The sequence below is a fragment of the Notamacropus eugenii genome, chromosome 2, assembly GCF_028372415.1.
Source record: "Notamacropus eugenii isolate mMacEug1 chromosome 2, mMacEug1.pri_v2, whole genome shotgun sequence".
In the NCBI taxonomy this organism is placed as follows: Eukaryota; Metazoa; Chordata; class Mammalia; order Diprotodontia; family Macropodidae; genus Notamacropus; species Notamacropus eugenii.
In genome coordinates, this window is record NC_092873.1 from 327938826 (window position 1) to 327957875 (window position 19050).

At 34.6% G+C, this 19050-nt stretch overlaps 1 protein-coding gene across 8 annotated transcripts in view; it reads right to left on the minus strand.

The window, feature by feature from the left end:
• BPTF (bromodomain PHD finger transcription factor) overlaps positions 1-19050 on the minus strand; it is a 184141-nt gene that overhangs the window by 75716 nt on the left and 89375 nt on the right. For all 8 annotated transcript variants that reach the window (XM_072645452.1, XM_072645451.1, XM_072645448.1 and 5 more), the window contains 4 exons: positions 10314-10499; positions 5904-6088; positions 3476-3831; positions 2884-3015 (listed from right to left, as the gene is read on the minus strand). In XM_072645452.1, coding sequence (XP_072501553.1) covers positions 2884-3015; positions 3476-3831; positions 5904-6088; positions 10314-10499 — 859 coding nt within the window. The remainder of the gene's footprint in view (positions 1-2883; positions 3016-3475; positions 3832-5903; positions 6089-10313; positions 10500-19050) is intronic.

Below are 19050 nucleotides of genomic sequence, written 5' to 3' on the forward strand. Positions count from 1 at the left end.
TGCTCCAACTTTTCATAAGACTATGTATATGTGGTCATGTTACTTCTCTGCTCTACATCCTTCAATGAGTTTTGTACTCACCAGGCACTAAATCTTATACTTAATTAGTCTGATATTAAAGGCCCTCCAAAAGCTGGAACCACTCTACTTTTCTAGTCCAACAATAATAATTTCATAGTTAATAATCAGTAATACTTTAAAGTCCATTAAAGGCTTGCAAAGTGCTTTCTTCACCTTTCCTTGAGAAAGGTAATGTAACCTCTATCTCTATTTCATAGTTGAGAAGAATGAGGCTAAAAGGATAGGAGATTGCCTGAGGCCACATAGCTAATAAATAATGAATGGAACCACACTCAAATTTGTGAATCCAAGTTCAGTGATGTTTTCATTATATTACTGCACTCCTTTTACTTTTCTCAAGCCAAACTGGCTCTTCATAGATCTATCTGTGGCCCATTTCTCTCTACCTTTATATCCTTTCACCAATTTCATACATCTCAAAAGATACAACTATAATTTCTGAATTCTATATTAAACAATTTATTATACTTCCATACACTCCAGGATTTTCTGCCTTGTTTAAGTTATGCTTATAACAACCCTTCCTGATTGTTAAATTATTTTCCATCCTTTAAAATTTATGGTTATATTGTTAAGGAAGTTTGTTTGATTTCAGTTGATAAAGACTTTTCCTCACCTCAGATAAAAAAAAAACCCCACAAAACTTTTTTTAGGGGGGAAGGGGTAGGTTGAGGGGAGAACAGCAAATAAATGCATATTAGACTATAATGTGACCCTCATCAGTCTATAAGCTTCCCCAGGACAGGAACTATATCTTAAATAAACTTTAATCTTCCCCAGGGCCTAGGGCAAGGTCTCTAGACACAAGATACTCAATAACTGTTGAGTAAGGTTTCTAGAACCTACTACTAAAAAAAGATTTTTAACAAAAACTAAGGTTCAGGTGAGTCTAGATAAGACAAACTGAAATCCACTTTCAGTTCTCAAAATACAGATAAATATCTCTAGAAATAACATACATGATAAACTTTGTTATTTCCCCACAAGTAAGTAAAGGTTTCTTAAGCTCCTCCAAAAGAATACAAGTTCCTTAAGGGAAGGAGCTCTTTTTCATTTTATTTTCATATCCCCGAAACATAGCAAACAGCAGCCATTTAATAATTACTTACTGGCTTAGGTTAGAGTGGAAAAAAATGATACATTTGGAGTCCTAAGACTTGAGTTTGGATTCTGTTTCTGTCATTTTTTTCTACCTAAGTCAATTAACTTCTATGAACCTAAGAGTTTCATGAAATCCCTTCTAGCACTATCTGGATCCATGATCCCATGAAACAGAACAGATTAGGCATGCAAATCACCTCTACAAGTGAAGTTTCAAAAAGGCAAATGAAATGTAGCACGTTGGGGATAAAATAATCTGGCTAGGAAGTATAGAAATATATATAATGGAGAAAAAAAGTAAGATCACAGGATAATATTTTTTCAGAAGAATAAATGTTTTTGCTCACACTCTCCCACCCCAACATGTACATCAGTAACTATTCTATAAGGTTGTGGTCTTATAAAGTTCCTGGGACAATGAAAAAGTAAGTGACTTGCTCAAGCAGGGTCACAGAGCTGGCATGTCAAACTTAAACCCAGATCATCCTAACTCCAAGGTCAACTCCCTATCCAACAGAGCATGCTGCCACCTCTCAAGAATAAATCATATTTACTCATAAGTTGTTCTATATTCCCCCAACACTTTTATTCTAAAATGAGTGAGGGTAAAGTCTATACCTTTGTCCAAAAAATAAGACAGAAGAACTGAGGAAATCACAGGAAAACAGAGAACACTGTTTAACTCTTTATTCCTCCAACTCCATCTAAACAGGCCATTAGCCCCTTTAACATAAACCTCTCTTCCTTTCCGAAACCAAAGCCCACTTTTCATTTAGGGAAGTGTCTAGTGGCCATAGTCATTGATATTTCAAAACAGAAAAGATAAGGTCTATATGCAGGATTTTTGTGGGAAAAAAAATCTCAAAATACAGAAGAAATACATGTTGAGTGTTAGATCCCTATGAGATGGGGTGTCAGAGGTGATCTGATTTATAATGTATCTGAGCAAGATTAACTTCTATAAAATGTCTACATAAGTGGGGATCCATTCGGTGAAGGCCTCCAGTGACAGGATACCTTCTAAGGCAGCTCCAGTTCCACTTTCAGAAAATCTAGTTTTTATTAAGTTTTTCTTCACATCAAGTTTAAATCTGCTTCTCACCAACTTCTACCCATCACTCTTATTCCTATCCTCTGGTACCAAGAAAAGTAAGTGTAATTCCTCTTTCATATGATACAATGCTTGTCAAATATAATATTCCATCTCCCCTTCTCTAACCAGTCTTTCCAACGAGAGAGCTAAGCATACTGATTTGGCAACCAAATAGTGCATATGTTTTTGTATTATTTTTAGTCTTTAAATTTAAAAAAAAATAAATTTGATTCACATAATATATCCAATTATAACAATCACTCAAATGACACAATTTAAAATATATAAAAATATCTGAGCATTTCATACCACAATAATTTAAACATGCAAAATGTTCTGTGGCTGCTACTTCCTGAGTAAATTTAGATTAACAAACAATTTCTAAGGAGGGAGAAGGTGGGTGGGTGGGTGGGTGGAATGCAAATTTGCTAATAATTTATTGGTCTTAGGCAACTAGAATGACTTAAGTAACAACATAAAAAAGAATGCATTTTACTAATTAAAAATTTTTTCCCCTCTCAGTCATGTAAACTTCCACTACTGACTAATCAGGATTATGACAGAGAATAAATTACAATTCACTTATCAAACAGAATGTTTTCCCTTACCTGGTATGTCCTAAAGATTCTCGCCAGATTGGCAGCATGACAACTGGCTTAATGGCACATTCCAAAATGGCCAAAGCCAAAGCAAATTCTCTAGGTTTGCTACACATCTGAACTGCTTTGATCCAATTTGACCTACATTTTAGAAAGGAGACAAACAGCTGCTATAAGTTGAAATTTTAAAATGTACTCATGATTTTATATAATAAGCATGCCTCCATTTAAACATTTCCATTAAGCACTGCAAAAATAGTCTTAATGAAATTTCTGCTATGATATATTATCCAAAAATCACACTTTGTTGGCAAGTAGACCCAATTAAAACTTGGGTAACATTTCTAAGTTCATTCACTAACTCAATAATCATTAAAGATGGGTCTTTAAAACCTTTTTGTGTGTCATGGACCCCTTTGGAAGGCCAGGGAATGTCTGCTGTCTACATTTTATAACTGAAGGAAATGTTAAATTTTAATTAGAGGTTAGCAAAAATACAGATGTGACCTTTTTTTTCCAGTCCAAGTTTAAAGATCCCCTGAAATAGACCCAGCCCCCAGGCTCAGTATTGCAGCTGTTAGTTGACTTGAGTCTCTGTTACCTGTGAGAGGCCCAATTGGGATGCAGGAATGGTGCTGGGATGTTGTTTTCCAACTGGATGATGGTTAACCTCAAGGTGGATATGGTAAGTACTTTGGACCCATGTACAGAACCATTCCATTTGAACTCTCCTGCTGGAGTCAAGCAAAATTTATGTGAAAGATGTCTTCTCTTATCATGGTCCTCTCTGTGCTGGTGTTTGTTCAGTGCAAAAGAATTGGTGGTGTACTGATTGTGGTAGACACGATACTTCCCCTCTTGACCGAGCTTGAAAAAGTTGTTGATATTTCCTTTCATAATTATCTCCTTCTTGGTGCTCAATCGCGAAATTTCTCCTTGAGAGTTTACTACCAGCACCTACTCGAGGAAATAGATACATAAAAAGATTTCATTAAAGCATATAAAATATGTAAACTGATTTGACAATTTTTTTCCTTTTGATAAACTGTAGTCATTAATTCCAATCAAATATTAAATAATAACCTATTTTAAACTAAACAATAAATTAAATTTAAATTCAGTAAATACATATAAAACAAGAATAACCACACAGTAAATTATGTCCATATAAGGATAGCACTTCAAGCTTTTAATGTGTACTTTAAGTCAGAGGCAACAAGCTATCTAGGGAAATTTCTATTCAGTAAATATTTTCTGTAATACTTTCTTGATCTGCTACTTTACCATATCTACAGCTGAGAACTACAAAGTCTTAAGAGCTAGAAAGAACCATGGAGGTCATTTAATACAAACTTTTCATTTTATAATAAAGAAACAAAGGCTAGAGGACTAGGCTACTAACTTAGCTAGTTAGCAGCAGGGCTGGGACTAGAATACAGGTTTCTTAACTCTTTTATCTGAGTAGCTTCCAAGAGTTCACAGGTTTTAAGAATTCTTTAGTGCAATCCCACTTAGCAAGGATTTTTAAAAATGTGTTAGATCAAATATAATGTTGGCCAGTTGTGGTGGCCCAATCTGAAAGCCTGAGGGAAGTGGATTCAAGAGTTGCAAACTGCAATAGGACTAAAGGTAATCAAGTGTCTGCACTAATTCTACCACCAATATGGTGAGCCCCTGGAACAGGGAGCCACTAAGCTGCTTAAGAATGAGTAAACCCACTAAGGTCAGAAATGGAGGAGGTTAACGGCTTCTGTGCTCATCAGCATTTGGGTTGGGGCTGTGAGCGAGTGCTGTATTTCTAGACTTGAGTGATATAAGGAAACTGAATCAAAAAACAAAACTATACACACGCACATACACACACACATAAACGTGTGTGTGTATGTGTGTGTGTGTGTGTCTACAAAATTTGGCTGTGATGACTTCTATTCTCAGAGGACCTGGGAGTCACAAGTCTTTATGAAAAAAGATAGTACTATGCCCTCTAAGCAGAGAAATCCTTGCTCTTAATGCCATGTTGACATCATAGAATGTCATAACATACACTATACTCCAGTGGCATGCTGGTAAATAATGAATAACTGTCTGTCAAAAAAAATGTGTGATATGCTTTTGAGTTTAATCTGCATTATTAACATTTTATCCATCACTTTAAAGTCTAGACAATGAACAAAACAACAAATCAAAACTTGATTTATATATAGCATTTGCTAATTTCAGAGGTGTAAACACACTCAAAATTTAACAACTGGCTTTAATGCCAGTTTCAGCTGGATCCAGCATACCCCTGCCCTATTCTCCAACTGTATCTACGCTACTGTACTGTACTCTAATTCTTTCAACTGCTTCTGAAAGTCTAGCATCTCTCATCCTCTACCTATATGGATCAGAATCCTTAATGGCTCAGCCATAATTCATCTTCCCTGAAACCAGCACTTTATCTCAGGTTTTCAGATGCCACACTAATGGTCCTCTTATTGTGTGAATAATCTAGGGTTGATTATGTTTAACACATGAAGGTTTCCCAATCTGTTACACTGATGTTTTGTAGCAATGTAAATTATTAGAAAGCCAAAGTAAATTCTAAACCATAAACATTTTAGAAGTGGGTTATGGAAAATTAAACTAGTTTTTAAGTGGAATGGAATATGGATATAAAATAGGAACAGGGACTAGAACTGTATTTTCATTAAACTATGGAAGTTGGAGGCAAGGAAACCCTTCCCTACAACTTTGTTACAGGGTTGTTGACAGCACTGAGAGGTTAATCAAGTTGCCCAGGATCACATGGGCAGTATGTGCCAGTGGAAGGTCTTGAACCCAGGTCTTCCCAGTTTCAAAGTCAGCTCTCTCTCCTTCTTGCCACACTGCCTCTTGCGCACAACAAGCCTTACTGTAAATAGCACTTTTAATTTCATAGAAATCAAATTTACTTAAAGGTGGAAAAAAGCAATTCAAAAGCAAATCTCCAAAAAATAATGAGAATTATTTTAAATTATAAAAATAATTTTTTAAAAAAAGATACACACTTCTCTGCCTTCCTTAAATAATTTATTTGCTTCATGTGCTGCCGCAGCAACCTGTTGGCTCTTCAGTTGACTCAACTTGCTGTCTGGATTTCGTAATCTTGTGACCATCCGTGTTGAGCCAGGTGTACCTCTCCCTGTTCCAGGGGAATCACTTCTTTCTCCATTAGACTTCTCTGATTTGAAATCTGATAACAAAAGTTAAATAACTACATTTGGTCAAAAGCAAAAGGTGGCTGATATTAATCACAATTAATATAGTAAAATCTTACCTATCTGGCACACAACTAAGAATAAGAAAGTAAGTAAAAAAGAAAAAGTAGCCAAGAGATGGCAGCAAGTCCATGCACAAAAGTTCAGGCAGTTTACTCACAGGCAAGGCCCTTACTCAAAGGCTCTTATTTTACACACAATACTAAGAAGCCCAAAGACCTGGTTTCCAAACTGACTGTAAACTAGAAATATCAATTAGAAAAGGGGGCAGGGGAACATAAAACTCTAAGCAAGCACAACTATAGAAGCAAGGAAGAGAAGTTCCAATCAAGGAACACACAGAAAAATCTATAAAGAAGAAATAAGAGATGGCAGAGTAGGAGAGAGAAGCATACTGCCAGCACTCCTCACAATTTCTTCAAAAAGATGTAGCGAAATGTATCAGACCATGTTCTGACTGAGAAATCCAAGAAAAAAAAATGACATTAAGTCATTTTCATACAGCAAGTTGGCCAGTCTGTGGACACTGCTAAAGAATGGGTGGATAAAACAAACCAAAAAAAAAAAAAATCAAGCAATCAACAGATAGCTTTATTAAAGATAACCACAACAAAGAGACAATGATGAAAACCAAAAATTTTGGGATGCTACCCAAGTAGGGGAAATTTTCTCTCTCTAACCCTTTCATCATTAAAGAGAGGGGAAAAAAGTCAATGAATTGGGAGGGAAACTTTAGAAAACCAATAAATTAGAAAAAAACATAATTAAACACCAAAACAGAAGTCCTTAAAAACCAGAGATGTTTAAAAATGGTAAGAAAAAATGTCAAATAATATGATTTTAAAAGAGGAAAATCAAACTACTAGTATCAAAAAATGCAAAAGGTAAATTCACAACAAATGAAGAAATAAAGGAAATTAATAAGCTATGCTGCCCAATTATATGCCAATAAAACTGATGATAGGAATTAAATGGATAAATTCTTACAAAGATATAAAATGCCTAGAATAACAGAACAAAAAACCTAAGAGAACACAAATAACCCAATCTTGGGGGGGAAAAACTGAACAAGCCATCAATGATGTCCCAAAGAAAAACACTTTAGGACTAGATGGAGTTAAAAGTGGATTCTGCAAAAAATTTGAAGAAAAACCAATTCCAGTATTACCTAAGTTGTTTGAAAAAAACAGGAAAAGAAAAAAACCCAAATTCCTTCTATGACATAAATATGGTCTTGATACCTGATCTAGAGAGTTGCAAAACAGAAAGAAAACTAAAAATCAGTATTGCTAATGAATACTGAAGCAAAAAATTTAAATGAAATATTAGCAAAGAAGCTAGAGTAACCATATCACAAGGACTATCTATACACTATAAGCAGGATGTATTTATACCAGGAACACAGGATTGATTCTATATTAGCAATACTATAAACATAATAGTATATATCAACAAGAACAACAAAAACACATGACTATTTCAAAAGACGCAAAAAAGTTTTGTTAAAATGAAATACCCACTCCTGTTAAAAATGCTGGTAAGAATCTTTCATTAACATGATAAGCAATTATCTAAAACCAAGAACTAGCATTATATGTAATAGAGACTTTTCCAGTAAGATCAAGGGTAAAAAAGGAATATCCACTATCACAACTAAATCTGACAGTGCTAGAAACGCTAGATAAGGCAAGAAAAAATATAGGTATGGTCAAAGAGTAAACAAAATTATGAATTTTATTAGATGATAAAAGGTTCAATTCAGAGGACCCTAGAAAGCCAACTAAAAATTAACTGAAACAATTAACTTCAGCAAGGTTGCAGAATATATGTTGAACCCACATAAATCATCAGCATTTGTGTGAATCACCAACAATATCCAGTAGAAAGAGATAGAAGGGGAAACTACATTTAAAATGACTACAGGATATACAGTATAGTGTCTCTGTCATATAGAGGAACTCTACAACTACAACTATTCTATAAAAATAAAGTCAGATCTAAATAATTGTAGTGTATTATTTTTCATAGTTACGCCAAGACAAGATAATATAAATTACAATACTACCTAAATTAATTTATTATTCAGTGCTAAACCACACTGCTAAATGTTTACTTTATAGAGTTGGGGGGAGGGGATAATCTGGAGAAATGAAAGGCCAGGAATCTCAAAGAAAAAATGAGAAAGGGGGACTAAAAATACTAGATCTCAAACTACAAAAAGCAGTAACCATCAAAACTATTTGGTATCAATTAAGTGGTAAAACAGTAAAACAATTAAGACACACAATATACAGCAACAAATAAGAACAGTAGTCTAATGTTTGAAAAACTCAGATTCTAGCTACTGGGATAAAAATTCACTATTCAAAAAACCTGCTGGGAAAAGCAATCTGGCACAAATTAGGCACAGATCAACATCTTACACTGTAGCCCAAAATAAGCTCCCAATGGGTTCATGACTTGGACATAATTTTAGAGGAGCAAAAAAGAAATCACCTTTCAGAGCTATGGATAAGGTAAAAGAGTGCATGGTTAAACAACTGATAGAGAAGATCATAAAATTTAAAATGGCAAATTTTGATTACATAAAATTAACAAGGTTTCACATAAAAAAAGCTAGTGCAGCTACAATTAGAAAATAAACAGGTAAATCAGAAAAATCCATGCAGTGAGTTTCTCTGATAAAGGTCTCATTTCTAAGAAAGTCATTCAAGTTCATGAGAATAACAGCCATTCCTCAGTGGATAAATGGTCAAAGGATATGAACAAGCAGTTTTCAAAGAAAGAAATCTAAGCTACTGGTAATCATGTAAAAAAAAAATCACAAATTGCTATTGAATTAGAAAAGGGCAAATTGAAGCAATTCTACAGTTCTACTACATACTCACTAGATTGGTAAAACTGACAAACAAGGAAAATCAGAAATCCTAGTGGGGCTATGGGAAAATAGGCATATTAATGGTGGAACTGAGAACTGCTAGGGCCATCCTGGAAAGAAATCTGAAACTACATGCAAAAATTTATTAAACTCAGCATAATCTGACCCAGTAATTCTACCACCAGGTCTACACTCCAAAGAGATCAAAGAAAGATGAAAAGGATCCATTTATAGAAAAGTATTTATAACTCTATTTGTGCTGGCAAAGAACTGGAAATGAATGGAGTCCTTGTTCACTGGGAAATGGCTGCACAAATTAAGGCATATGAATGTATTGAAATTCTCCTCAGTGAAATGATGAAGGGGATGGTTTCAGAAAAATCTTGGAAGAGCTGAATTAACGGATGCATCAAGTATGCAGAACACAATAATAACAAAATAAAACATGTAAGAACTCTGATGAAAGCAATAACCAATTACAATTTAAAGGACTTATAATGAAACATGGTGCACACTTACTGGCAAATAGGTGATGGATTCAGGGCACATAATGAAACATAATTTTTGAACATGGCCAATGCAGGAATTTGTTTTGCTAAGCTATGTATGTTTGTTACAAAGTTTTGTTTTTCTTCTCTAATGTCTTGGAGAAGAGGGAAATGGAAAAAAAAATATTAATTTTTTAAAAAAAACAAAAAAGAACTAAAAACAGGACAATCAACTGCATATAGGGACATACAGTCCTATATACCTCAATAGGTCTTGAAGGAATACTGATATTGAAGTACAATATAATAATAAATGAAGCACAAAATAATAAATAATAAATGAAGTATAATATAATAAAAATAATTATAAATAATAATACTGAAATACAATAACAATAAAAGTACAATATAATAAATAAAAGTATAATACATGGTAAATGTATATACAATATAAAAATAAATGATAAATAAAAAATAAAAACTATGAGTCTGAGTCATGAAGATAAAAATTAAAGTTATAAGAAATGTATAATATATTTTAGAATAATTTCCACCTCAAAATATTTATTTTTTAAATGATGTTTAAAGGGAGAAACCCTATGAATTATTTAGTAACCTTAGCCAATTATTATTTTCTTTCAGATTTTTATTTCCATATGTCAATTCTTCAGGTAGTTTCTAAATCTCTGTATCTGTCACCAATTAAACCATTAATTATTCCCAACATTCAAAGAAAGGAGAACAATGCTGTTAATGAGTATTCTGGGGGTAAATTAGGGTATATTGTTTTGTTTAATCTAAAAGTTTAGAATAAATGTATTAATATATTCTTACCTATTTCCTCTTGAACAGATAAAGGTGTATGAGCCTCCCTTTCTCCATTTTCAGGATCATCAGATGTTTTAGTGAAAGATTCATTCTGGGAGGAATTTAGTTCACTGCTGCTGTTGCTGTTTTCAGCATAAGGCAGGTTGGGGACAGTAGCAGTACTATTGCCATCACTCAACTTGGTAGATTCTTCTAAAAATAGAAAAAATAATTTTCAGACTGTAGAATATAGCAATAATAACACTCAGAAGATTCCGTTAAATTTCTTTAAAATTCGCACTACAAGGAGATTAAGAAAAGATGATAAAATATGACAAGTGCAGCATATGAAAAGAAACTCTAAAATGAATGATTAACTTAAAATGTTTGCCTAGAACTTCTAATTGTACACAAGGTTAGTTCACTGTAAAAACTGTTTTCATAAATGAACAGGTACATGCAATATGAATGTAAAACATAAAAAAATTTATTTGTAAATAATTCTTATTTACAAAAACATGAACAGTGTACAGAGATGCAAGAGTGAATAAAGGCCTAGAGAATTAATTTTGAGCCAATACAACAATAATCACATGCTGGATTTTTTTGTGTGAAAGATTATAGTAACACTTCCAGGATATTATGAATCACTCTACTTGTTAGTTTGAAGCTTGTTAGTAATATTCTAAAAGTAAAAAGATATTTAAAATAAGCATCACTGATTTAAGTTCAAAGATTTAAAAATATATGATTTTTATTCTGCTTATTCTGCAGTATAAGACAAAACATCCAATGACACATTTTGATATTTAAAAAAGGTGACATTTATGCCACATGATATACAATATGTGCATTGGGTTTACCAAACATGATTTAATTTAAATGCCAATATAATCCATTAAGTGCTAAAGAATTATTCTGACTTTTCAAAATTTTACTAATTTGCTATTATAGGACGTACAGGGCAAAGGTGTTTTCTGGACCAGACAGATAATTCCATTGGTAAGGTAGCTTTCCCAGTGAAGTTCAGCCCCTTCCTCTTCAGCATTCTAAAATCTCAGAAAAACTGTTTGGGGCACTGAGGAATTAAATGACTCATTCAAGTTCACGCTGTCACTATGTAGTCAGAGGCAAAATTTTAATTCAGATCTTGAGTTCTGAGGCCAGCTCTCTCCAGTATGGAACACTGCCTTTCAAGTTTTTCTGCCTGCATTTAATTCAAGATCAAATGCATTCTTTTATATCAAAGTACAGTTTCTCACCTACTGAAACCAATTAACACCTTGTTAAGATCATGCATACATTATTGGGATATATATTATGAGTAAAGGAAGTGTGGCATAGCAGACAGAGGGAAGGGTGTGGGGTCAGGAAGAATTGGGTTCAAGGTTAAATCCTACCTCTACCACATACTGGTTAATATGACTAGTCAAATCACTTTGACCTCTCAGTGCCTTAGGCAATTTCCTAAGACTGACTACAAGTTGCAAGGAAGATACCAACCTGCATCAATCAATCTACAAGCATTTATTAAGTGCTTACCATATGCTAGTCACCATGTTAGGTACTGGGAATACAAGTACAAAGAATGAAATACTACTCACAATGAGTTTACATTCTAATGGAATAGACAAGACTGTGTGTGTATACAGATATGCACGCACACACATGTGTACATATAAATGCATACATGTATGTAACATGTAATCATGTATTGTTCTGTGTCTATGTGCAGACAGAATAAATTTAAAATCAACATATGCAAATATGTACAGGTTAAAACAAGGATAGTTTGGGAGGGAGATCACTAGTACTTGGGGGGACAAGGCAGAGTCAGTAAATGCTCTATGAAGCAAATAGTACTTGTACTGTCTTTTTTAAAAAAAAGAGGACTCTTAATCAGTGGTAAGAAGAGCACATATCCTAGCTATGTGGAACAACCAGTGTAAAGGCCCAAAGACAGTAGATGGAGTATCATGTGAAGGGCAGAGAGAAGAAGCCTGTTTGGCTGATCACAGAGTGTGCAAGGGAGCATCCTGGTCACTGAGGCTGAAGAGATAGGTTGGGGCCAGTAGGTACAGAGCTTCAGAAGATAAATCAGAATTTATGTTTTATCCTAAAGACAAAAGGAAGTCACTGGAGTTGGCACGATTTGTGAGTCACATGGCCAGATGTGTGCCTAAGGAAAATTTTTTTGGTAGTAGTCTAGAGGTTAGGCTGGAGTGGGGAGAAATCTGAGATAGGGAGACCAATTAGGAGGCTGTTGCAATAAACAAGGCAAGAAATGAAGAGATGTTAATGATAAGATTTATCAACTGACTGGATATGTGGGGAAAGCGAGTATTCTATTCCAGTTTCAAATCTGAGACACTGGAAGGATGGTGGTGACTTTTGAAAGAGAAAAGGAAGTTAGGAAGAGGAGAAAGTTTAGGGTAAAATATAATGAGTTCAGTTTTAGCCATGCTGAGCTTAAGATGTCTTTGGGACATCCGATCTGAAATGTCCAATTTGCCTACTGGTGATATGGGGCTTAATGAAGATCAAAGGAGAGACTGGGGCTTGATGTTTATAGATCTGAGAGTCACTGTCATAGAAATGACAGTTAAAACCACAGGAGGTGAAGAGGTTATCCAGAAAGACAGAAGATTACAAAGGAGAGGAGAAGGCCCAGGACAGAACTTTGGGAAATACTCCAAGTCAGGGATGATAAACTATCAAAGGGAACTAAGGAATGATCAGAGAAGCAAAAGGAGAGCCAGCAGAGAGTACTGTTAAATGTACTGTCACTGAAGCTCTTCTATGTCTCTTTGGAGAGGCAATCTGGTGTCACAGGAAGAACAATAAATGTGAGGTAAGACAGTGCTATATTCGGAATCAGAGAACTTAGGTTCAAATCTCTGTATTACATATTACTACATATAATACACACCCACACCCACACACAATGTACTATATTATTACTTAGGACAGATCACATGAACTCTCTGGGCATTAGATTCCTCATCTGTAAAATAATCAGGAGAGACTAGATGACTGTCTTTCAATCTGAAATCTATGACTTTATGATCACAGGACCCTAAGAACCAGCTCCAATTCTCATCTCCCACACTTAGGAGCTGTGTGACCATAGGCAAGTCACTTAACATCTGAATCTGTTTCTTTGTCTGAAAAATAGGATAATAATACCTGTAGTACTCAGCTCACAGGGTTGTTATAGGATCCAAATGAAGTTAAGATATGTAAAATGTTTTGCAAATCGTAAAGCCCTAGTGCTGTGTTCAACTTAATCTAATCTTTTTTTAAAATTCCATTTCCTTTGCTATTTAAAGAATGAAAGGCTGAGCATTTCTATCTATATGTTCTTAATTTCACTTTTTTTATAGATGCAGAAATTTTTTAAACGTCTAGAGGGCATTTCATGAATATCTAAGAATATTTAGGGGAAATAAGGTCAGTTTTTATTATGTTTCATCAGTACTCTCAAACTCCAGCTGAATTTAGAAAATCTACAAGCTATAGTGTAAATGCCACCTTGAAAAACTGCATTTATTTTTTGTTCTTTCTGGGAAATTAGGCAAAATAAAGCTTTTGTTACTATGCTTAAGTACAAATTCACAAAAAAAGTTTTTGTTCTAAAATCTAAAATTCAATGTCAATAGAACAAGGTTTGAGGTTTTTAATATTATAAAACAGAAGAAGCAGCCACAGCATAGTGGGAAGACTTCAGTTCCAACCTTGCTTCTGATCTATACTGGCTATATGATTTTGGGTTAGTCAATCAAAACCCTTTGTGCTCTAGGCAATTTCTACGAATAGACATGACAGAGGAAATGTCAACATGCATTGATGGAATGAGGTTCCCCACACTTATGAAATCACAAGTCCAGTCCTTAGGTTCTATAAAACTGATGTTACTCACGTTAGTTCTTTGTGGAGTTTGTTCCCCACTTTGTATCTTAAGACAAAAAATATTTTGAGCTTGAGTGTAAGAAATACAAAATCCAAGTATTAGGCAATAGAGAATTAGCCATCAAAATATCATATGCCAATTTTTCTCCAGAATATCACCCAAGTATTCATTTTTAATTCCTATCTTTCAAAAAATGTATCTAGTCATTATTTGGTAGTCAAATTTGTTAGTAGTCTGAAATCTGTTACTTTTCTTTCCGTAAGAGCTATGGGGGCATGATTTCCCATTTCTTCCTTAGGACAGTAACTTCTACAAATTATTAAATCCTAACAAATTAAGATTTTAAATGGTAAGAAAAAATTCTACTTCAAGAAATCTATTTAAAGATGCAATTCTTTCTGAATTAATTATACACACACATACATTCATATATAACCTTTATCAAATTACATGCCTTCTCAATGATGGGGGAGGAAGGGTTGAAAAAATTTTGAACTCAAAGTTGTTAAAAAAAAAAAAAAGGAAGGTTAAAATTGTTTTTACATGTAACTGGGTAAAAATAAAATGTTAAAATTAAAAAACTGTATAACAAGCACAAGGTTTTTGGAAGTGTCTGAATAATCTAAAATATTGAATTTTGCAACCATTTCCTACTAGGAAATTTGGTATTACCACCCAATAGGAAGCATCACCATCAACATTCTACACAAAAAATATCTAAGATTATGCTTAAATGTTTCTAAGATCTTTTGTCTATAAAATTAGATTATGGTATTTCTATTCTGCTACATCTGTGCAAAATCACAGAGATAAAATTCTTAGAAACTTGTATACCTTACAATGAATGGATCTTCTGGGGCCCATTTTTGGGCCCATGATTAAAAAAATACTATCTATCCCATTCAAATAAGGTAAAAAGTTATTTATAAGACAAAATACTTCTTAAAGATAGAAGATGAAAAGAGCTATGTCTAGATAATAAATTTTAATGGTATTAGAAGTTGTCTACTAGTGCAAAAGGGTATAACTCAATTTCCCCCCTTTCTAATCTCAGATTTTTCTAATGGCCAAAGAAGGAAGATATACAGTATACTAACCACCAAGATGTACATAGAGAGTAGGCTTAGCACGGGAAATGCAATAGTGGAGAAATTTTGGAGTATAGGAGAATAATTAAGATAAATCATATAGACATATTGTACATTCCTTAAAAAACAACTCATTACCAATGGATATTATATCCAAGAATTTAAGAAAAAAATCACAGAAACACCAATGGGTACAGGAAAGTATCAGTAATTTATTATCACCTATGCTTGTTATTCCTGTCTAAAAATAAAACCAAATCTCACTCCCTTGTAATAACAGAGTTGCCAGGCAGGTAGGAGTAACCACTGACATCCTGGTTCCCCTCTACACTATCAATGTATCCAGTATGGCTCAGTATTGGGATCTAACACTGGTACCTTCCAGGGACTGTATATGAAGGCCTCATTCCTCCAGAATTTGGTGCTGTTTAGAAACACAACCTACTTCACTAGGGTAAAAACCCCCAACATTTTTTGAGCCACTGATACAGACACCAGGCCTCATGTAACCAAGGCCAAATCTAGGACCAGGATCTCAGACACCAGGACCTCAGACACTCAGACACTTGCAAAGATCCAAGTATGTTGTATGTACTGAGTATATCAATCTCCCCAAATCTTGGTATGAGGCTAAGGAATTGGCTTCAAGTCTCAGTATGGTAATGTTTCTGACAGCTTGGTCAAATATTCAATTCCTATACACTTAAATCAATGTTCCTGGCTGGCTACATCCCTCCCATCTCCTGTCAGTCCCAGAGAATAAGTAAGCCAACGTTACAGGACCCTGAAGGTTGGAGGGACCCTGTCATCTGGTATTCCTCTGATTCATGGCTAAGAAATGCCCCTTTTACCTCTCCTTATTCCTGTGGTTCAGTGGTAAGGCTAAGGTTCTTTTCATCTACTACCATTATCTACTCTCTCATCACTGGCCAGCATTGACCAGGCTTTCCCTAGTTCTTCTCTTCCTTTACCTTCTTAACAAACAAACTCCCTTTGTCCTAGGATCCGAAGGTACTGAATCCCTCAACCCTGCCCAACCATTCTAGGACTGAGTTGATATTTCTTCTTTCTCTTACCTCCTGTCCCTCTCTTCCCTTCCCCTATATTCTTTAGAGCAAGAATTTTTAACCGAGGGTGAATGAACTTTTTTTGGGGGAGAAGACATGATAACTATTTCAATAATTGGTTTTCATTTTTAAACTCATGTATTTTATTTTATGCATTCAAAAACATTATTCTAAGAAGAGGCCCAAAGGCTTTGCCAGAATGCCAAACAGGTCTATGATATGAAAAAAGACTGAGAATTCCTGCTTTGAAATCTCTTTAAAAAAAAATTATTTATTTTTAGTTTTCAACATTGAATTCCACAAGATTTTGAGTTCCAAATTCTCTTCCCATCTCTCCCCTTCACCCACCCCAAGACAGTATGCATTCTGATTACCCCTTCCTCAATATGCCCTCCCTTCTATCATAGCCCTCCCTTCTCTTATCCCCATCTCCTCTATTTTCTTGTAGGGTAAGACAGGTTTCTAAACTCTGCTGCCTGTGTATCTTATTTCTCAGTTGCATGTAAAAATAACTTCTAACATTCATTTTAAAAACTTTGAATTCCAACTTCTTTCCCTCCCTCCCTCCATCCCCACTGAGAAGACACGCAATTTGATATAGGTTATAAATGTATAGTCATGCAAAACACTTGCATAACAGTCATGTTGTGAAAGACTAACTATATTTCCCTCCATCCTATCCTGCCCCCCATTTATTCTATTCTCTCTTTTGACCCTGTCCCTCCTCAAGTGTTTACTTCTTGTTTTGCATGGCTACACATGTATGTCCTATATTGAATTGCTTGCTTTCTCAATCAGGGTGAGTGGGGAGGAAGGGAGAGAATATGGAACTCAAAGCTTTAATAATAAATGTTAAAAATTGTTTTTGCATGCAACTGGGAAATAAGATGTACAGTCAATGGGATATAGAAATCCATTTTGCCTACAGAAAAAGAGGGAAGAGGGATTGAAGAAGGAGGAAGGACAGACTAGAAGAAGGGGTGGATGGGGTGCATGCTGTCCTGGGATGGGAGATGGGGAGAGATGGGGAGAAAATTTTGAATTCAAATTCTTGTGGAAGTGAATGTTGAAAAATGAAAAAAAAAATTTATATATATATATATGTATATATATAAAAGTGTTTACTTCTAATTACCCTCTCTTCCCATTTGCCCTCCCTTCTACTATCTCGCCACACCTCCACTTTCCTGTCTTACTTTCCTGTAGTGTAAGACAGATTTTCACACCAAAGTGAGCGTGCATATTATTCCCTCCTTGAGCCAAATGTTATGAAAGTAAGGTTCACTTTTTCCCTCACCTCCCCCCTCGTCTCCTCTATTGAAAAAGCTTTTTCTTGCTTCATTTATGTGAGAGATAATTTGCCCCATTCTATTTCTGCCTTTCTCCTCCCAATATATTCCTCTCTCATCCCTTAATTTTATTTTTTAGGTACTATCCCTTCATATTCAACTTACCCTGTGTCCTCTGTTTATATGTATATAATCCCTCCAACTACCCTAATACTGAGAAACATCTCAAGAGCTACAAATATTATCTTTCCATGTAGGAATGTAAACAGTTCAACTTTAGTAAGTCTCTTAAGGTTTCTCTTTCCTGTTTCCCTTTTCATGCTTCTCTTGATTCTTGTGTTTGAAAGTCAATTTTTCTATTCAGCTCTGGTCTTTTCATCAAGAATATTTGAAAGTCCTTTATTTCATTGAATGACCATTTTTTCCCCCTGAACTGTTATACTCAGTTTTGATGGGTAGGTGATTCTTGGTTTTAATCCTAGCTCCTTTGACCTCTGGAATATCATATTCAAAATTCCAAGCCCTCCAATCCCTTAAAGTAGAAGCTGCTAGACCTTGTGTTATCCTGATGGTGTTTCCACAATACTTGAATTGTTTCTTTCTGGCTGCTTGCATTATTTTCTCCTTGACCTGGGAGCTCTGGAATTTGGCTACAATATTTCTAGGAGTTATCCTTTTGGGATATCTTTTAGGAGGTAATCAGTGGATTCTTTCAATATCTATTTTATCCTCTGGTTCTACAATATCAGGGCAGTTTTCTTTGATAATTTCTTGAAAGATAATGTGTAGGTTCTTTTTTTGATCATGGCTTTTAGGTGGTCCAATAATTTTTGTCTTTCTTGGATTTATCTTCCAGGTCAGTTGTTCTTCCAATGAGATATTTCACAATATCTGCTATTTTTTCATTCCTTTGGTTTTGTTTTATAATTTCTTTATTTTTAATCTTGATCTTTCATGTGCTCCATTCTAATCTTTAAGGAATTATTTTCTTCGGTGAGTTTTTGGAACTCCTTTTCCATCTGGCTAATTCTGCTTTTTAAAGCATTCTTCTTTTCATTGGCTTTTTGGATCTCTTTTGCCATTTGGGTTGGTCTATTTTTTTTTAAGTATTTTCTTCAGCACTTTTTGGGTCTACTTTAGCAAGCAGCTAACTTGGTTTTCATGATTTTCTTGCATCACTCTCATTTCTCTCCCCAATTTTTCCTCTACTTCTCTTACTTGATTTTAAAAATTCTTTTTGAGCTCTTCCATGGCCTGAGACCAATTCATATTTTTCTTGGAGGCTTTGGATGTAGGAGTTTTAGCTTTGTTGTCTTCTTCCGTTTGTATATTTTAAGTCTTCTGTCATCAAAATAAGATTCTATAGTTTGATTCTTTTTCTGGTTTTTGCTCATTTCCCTAGCTATTTAC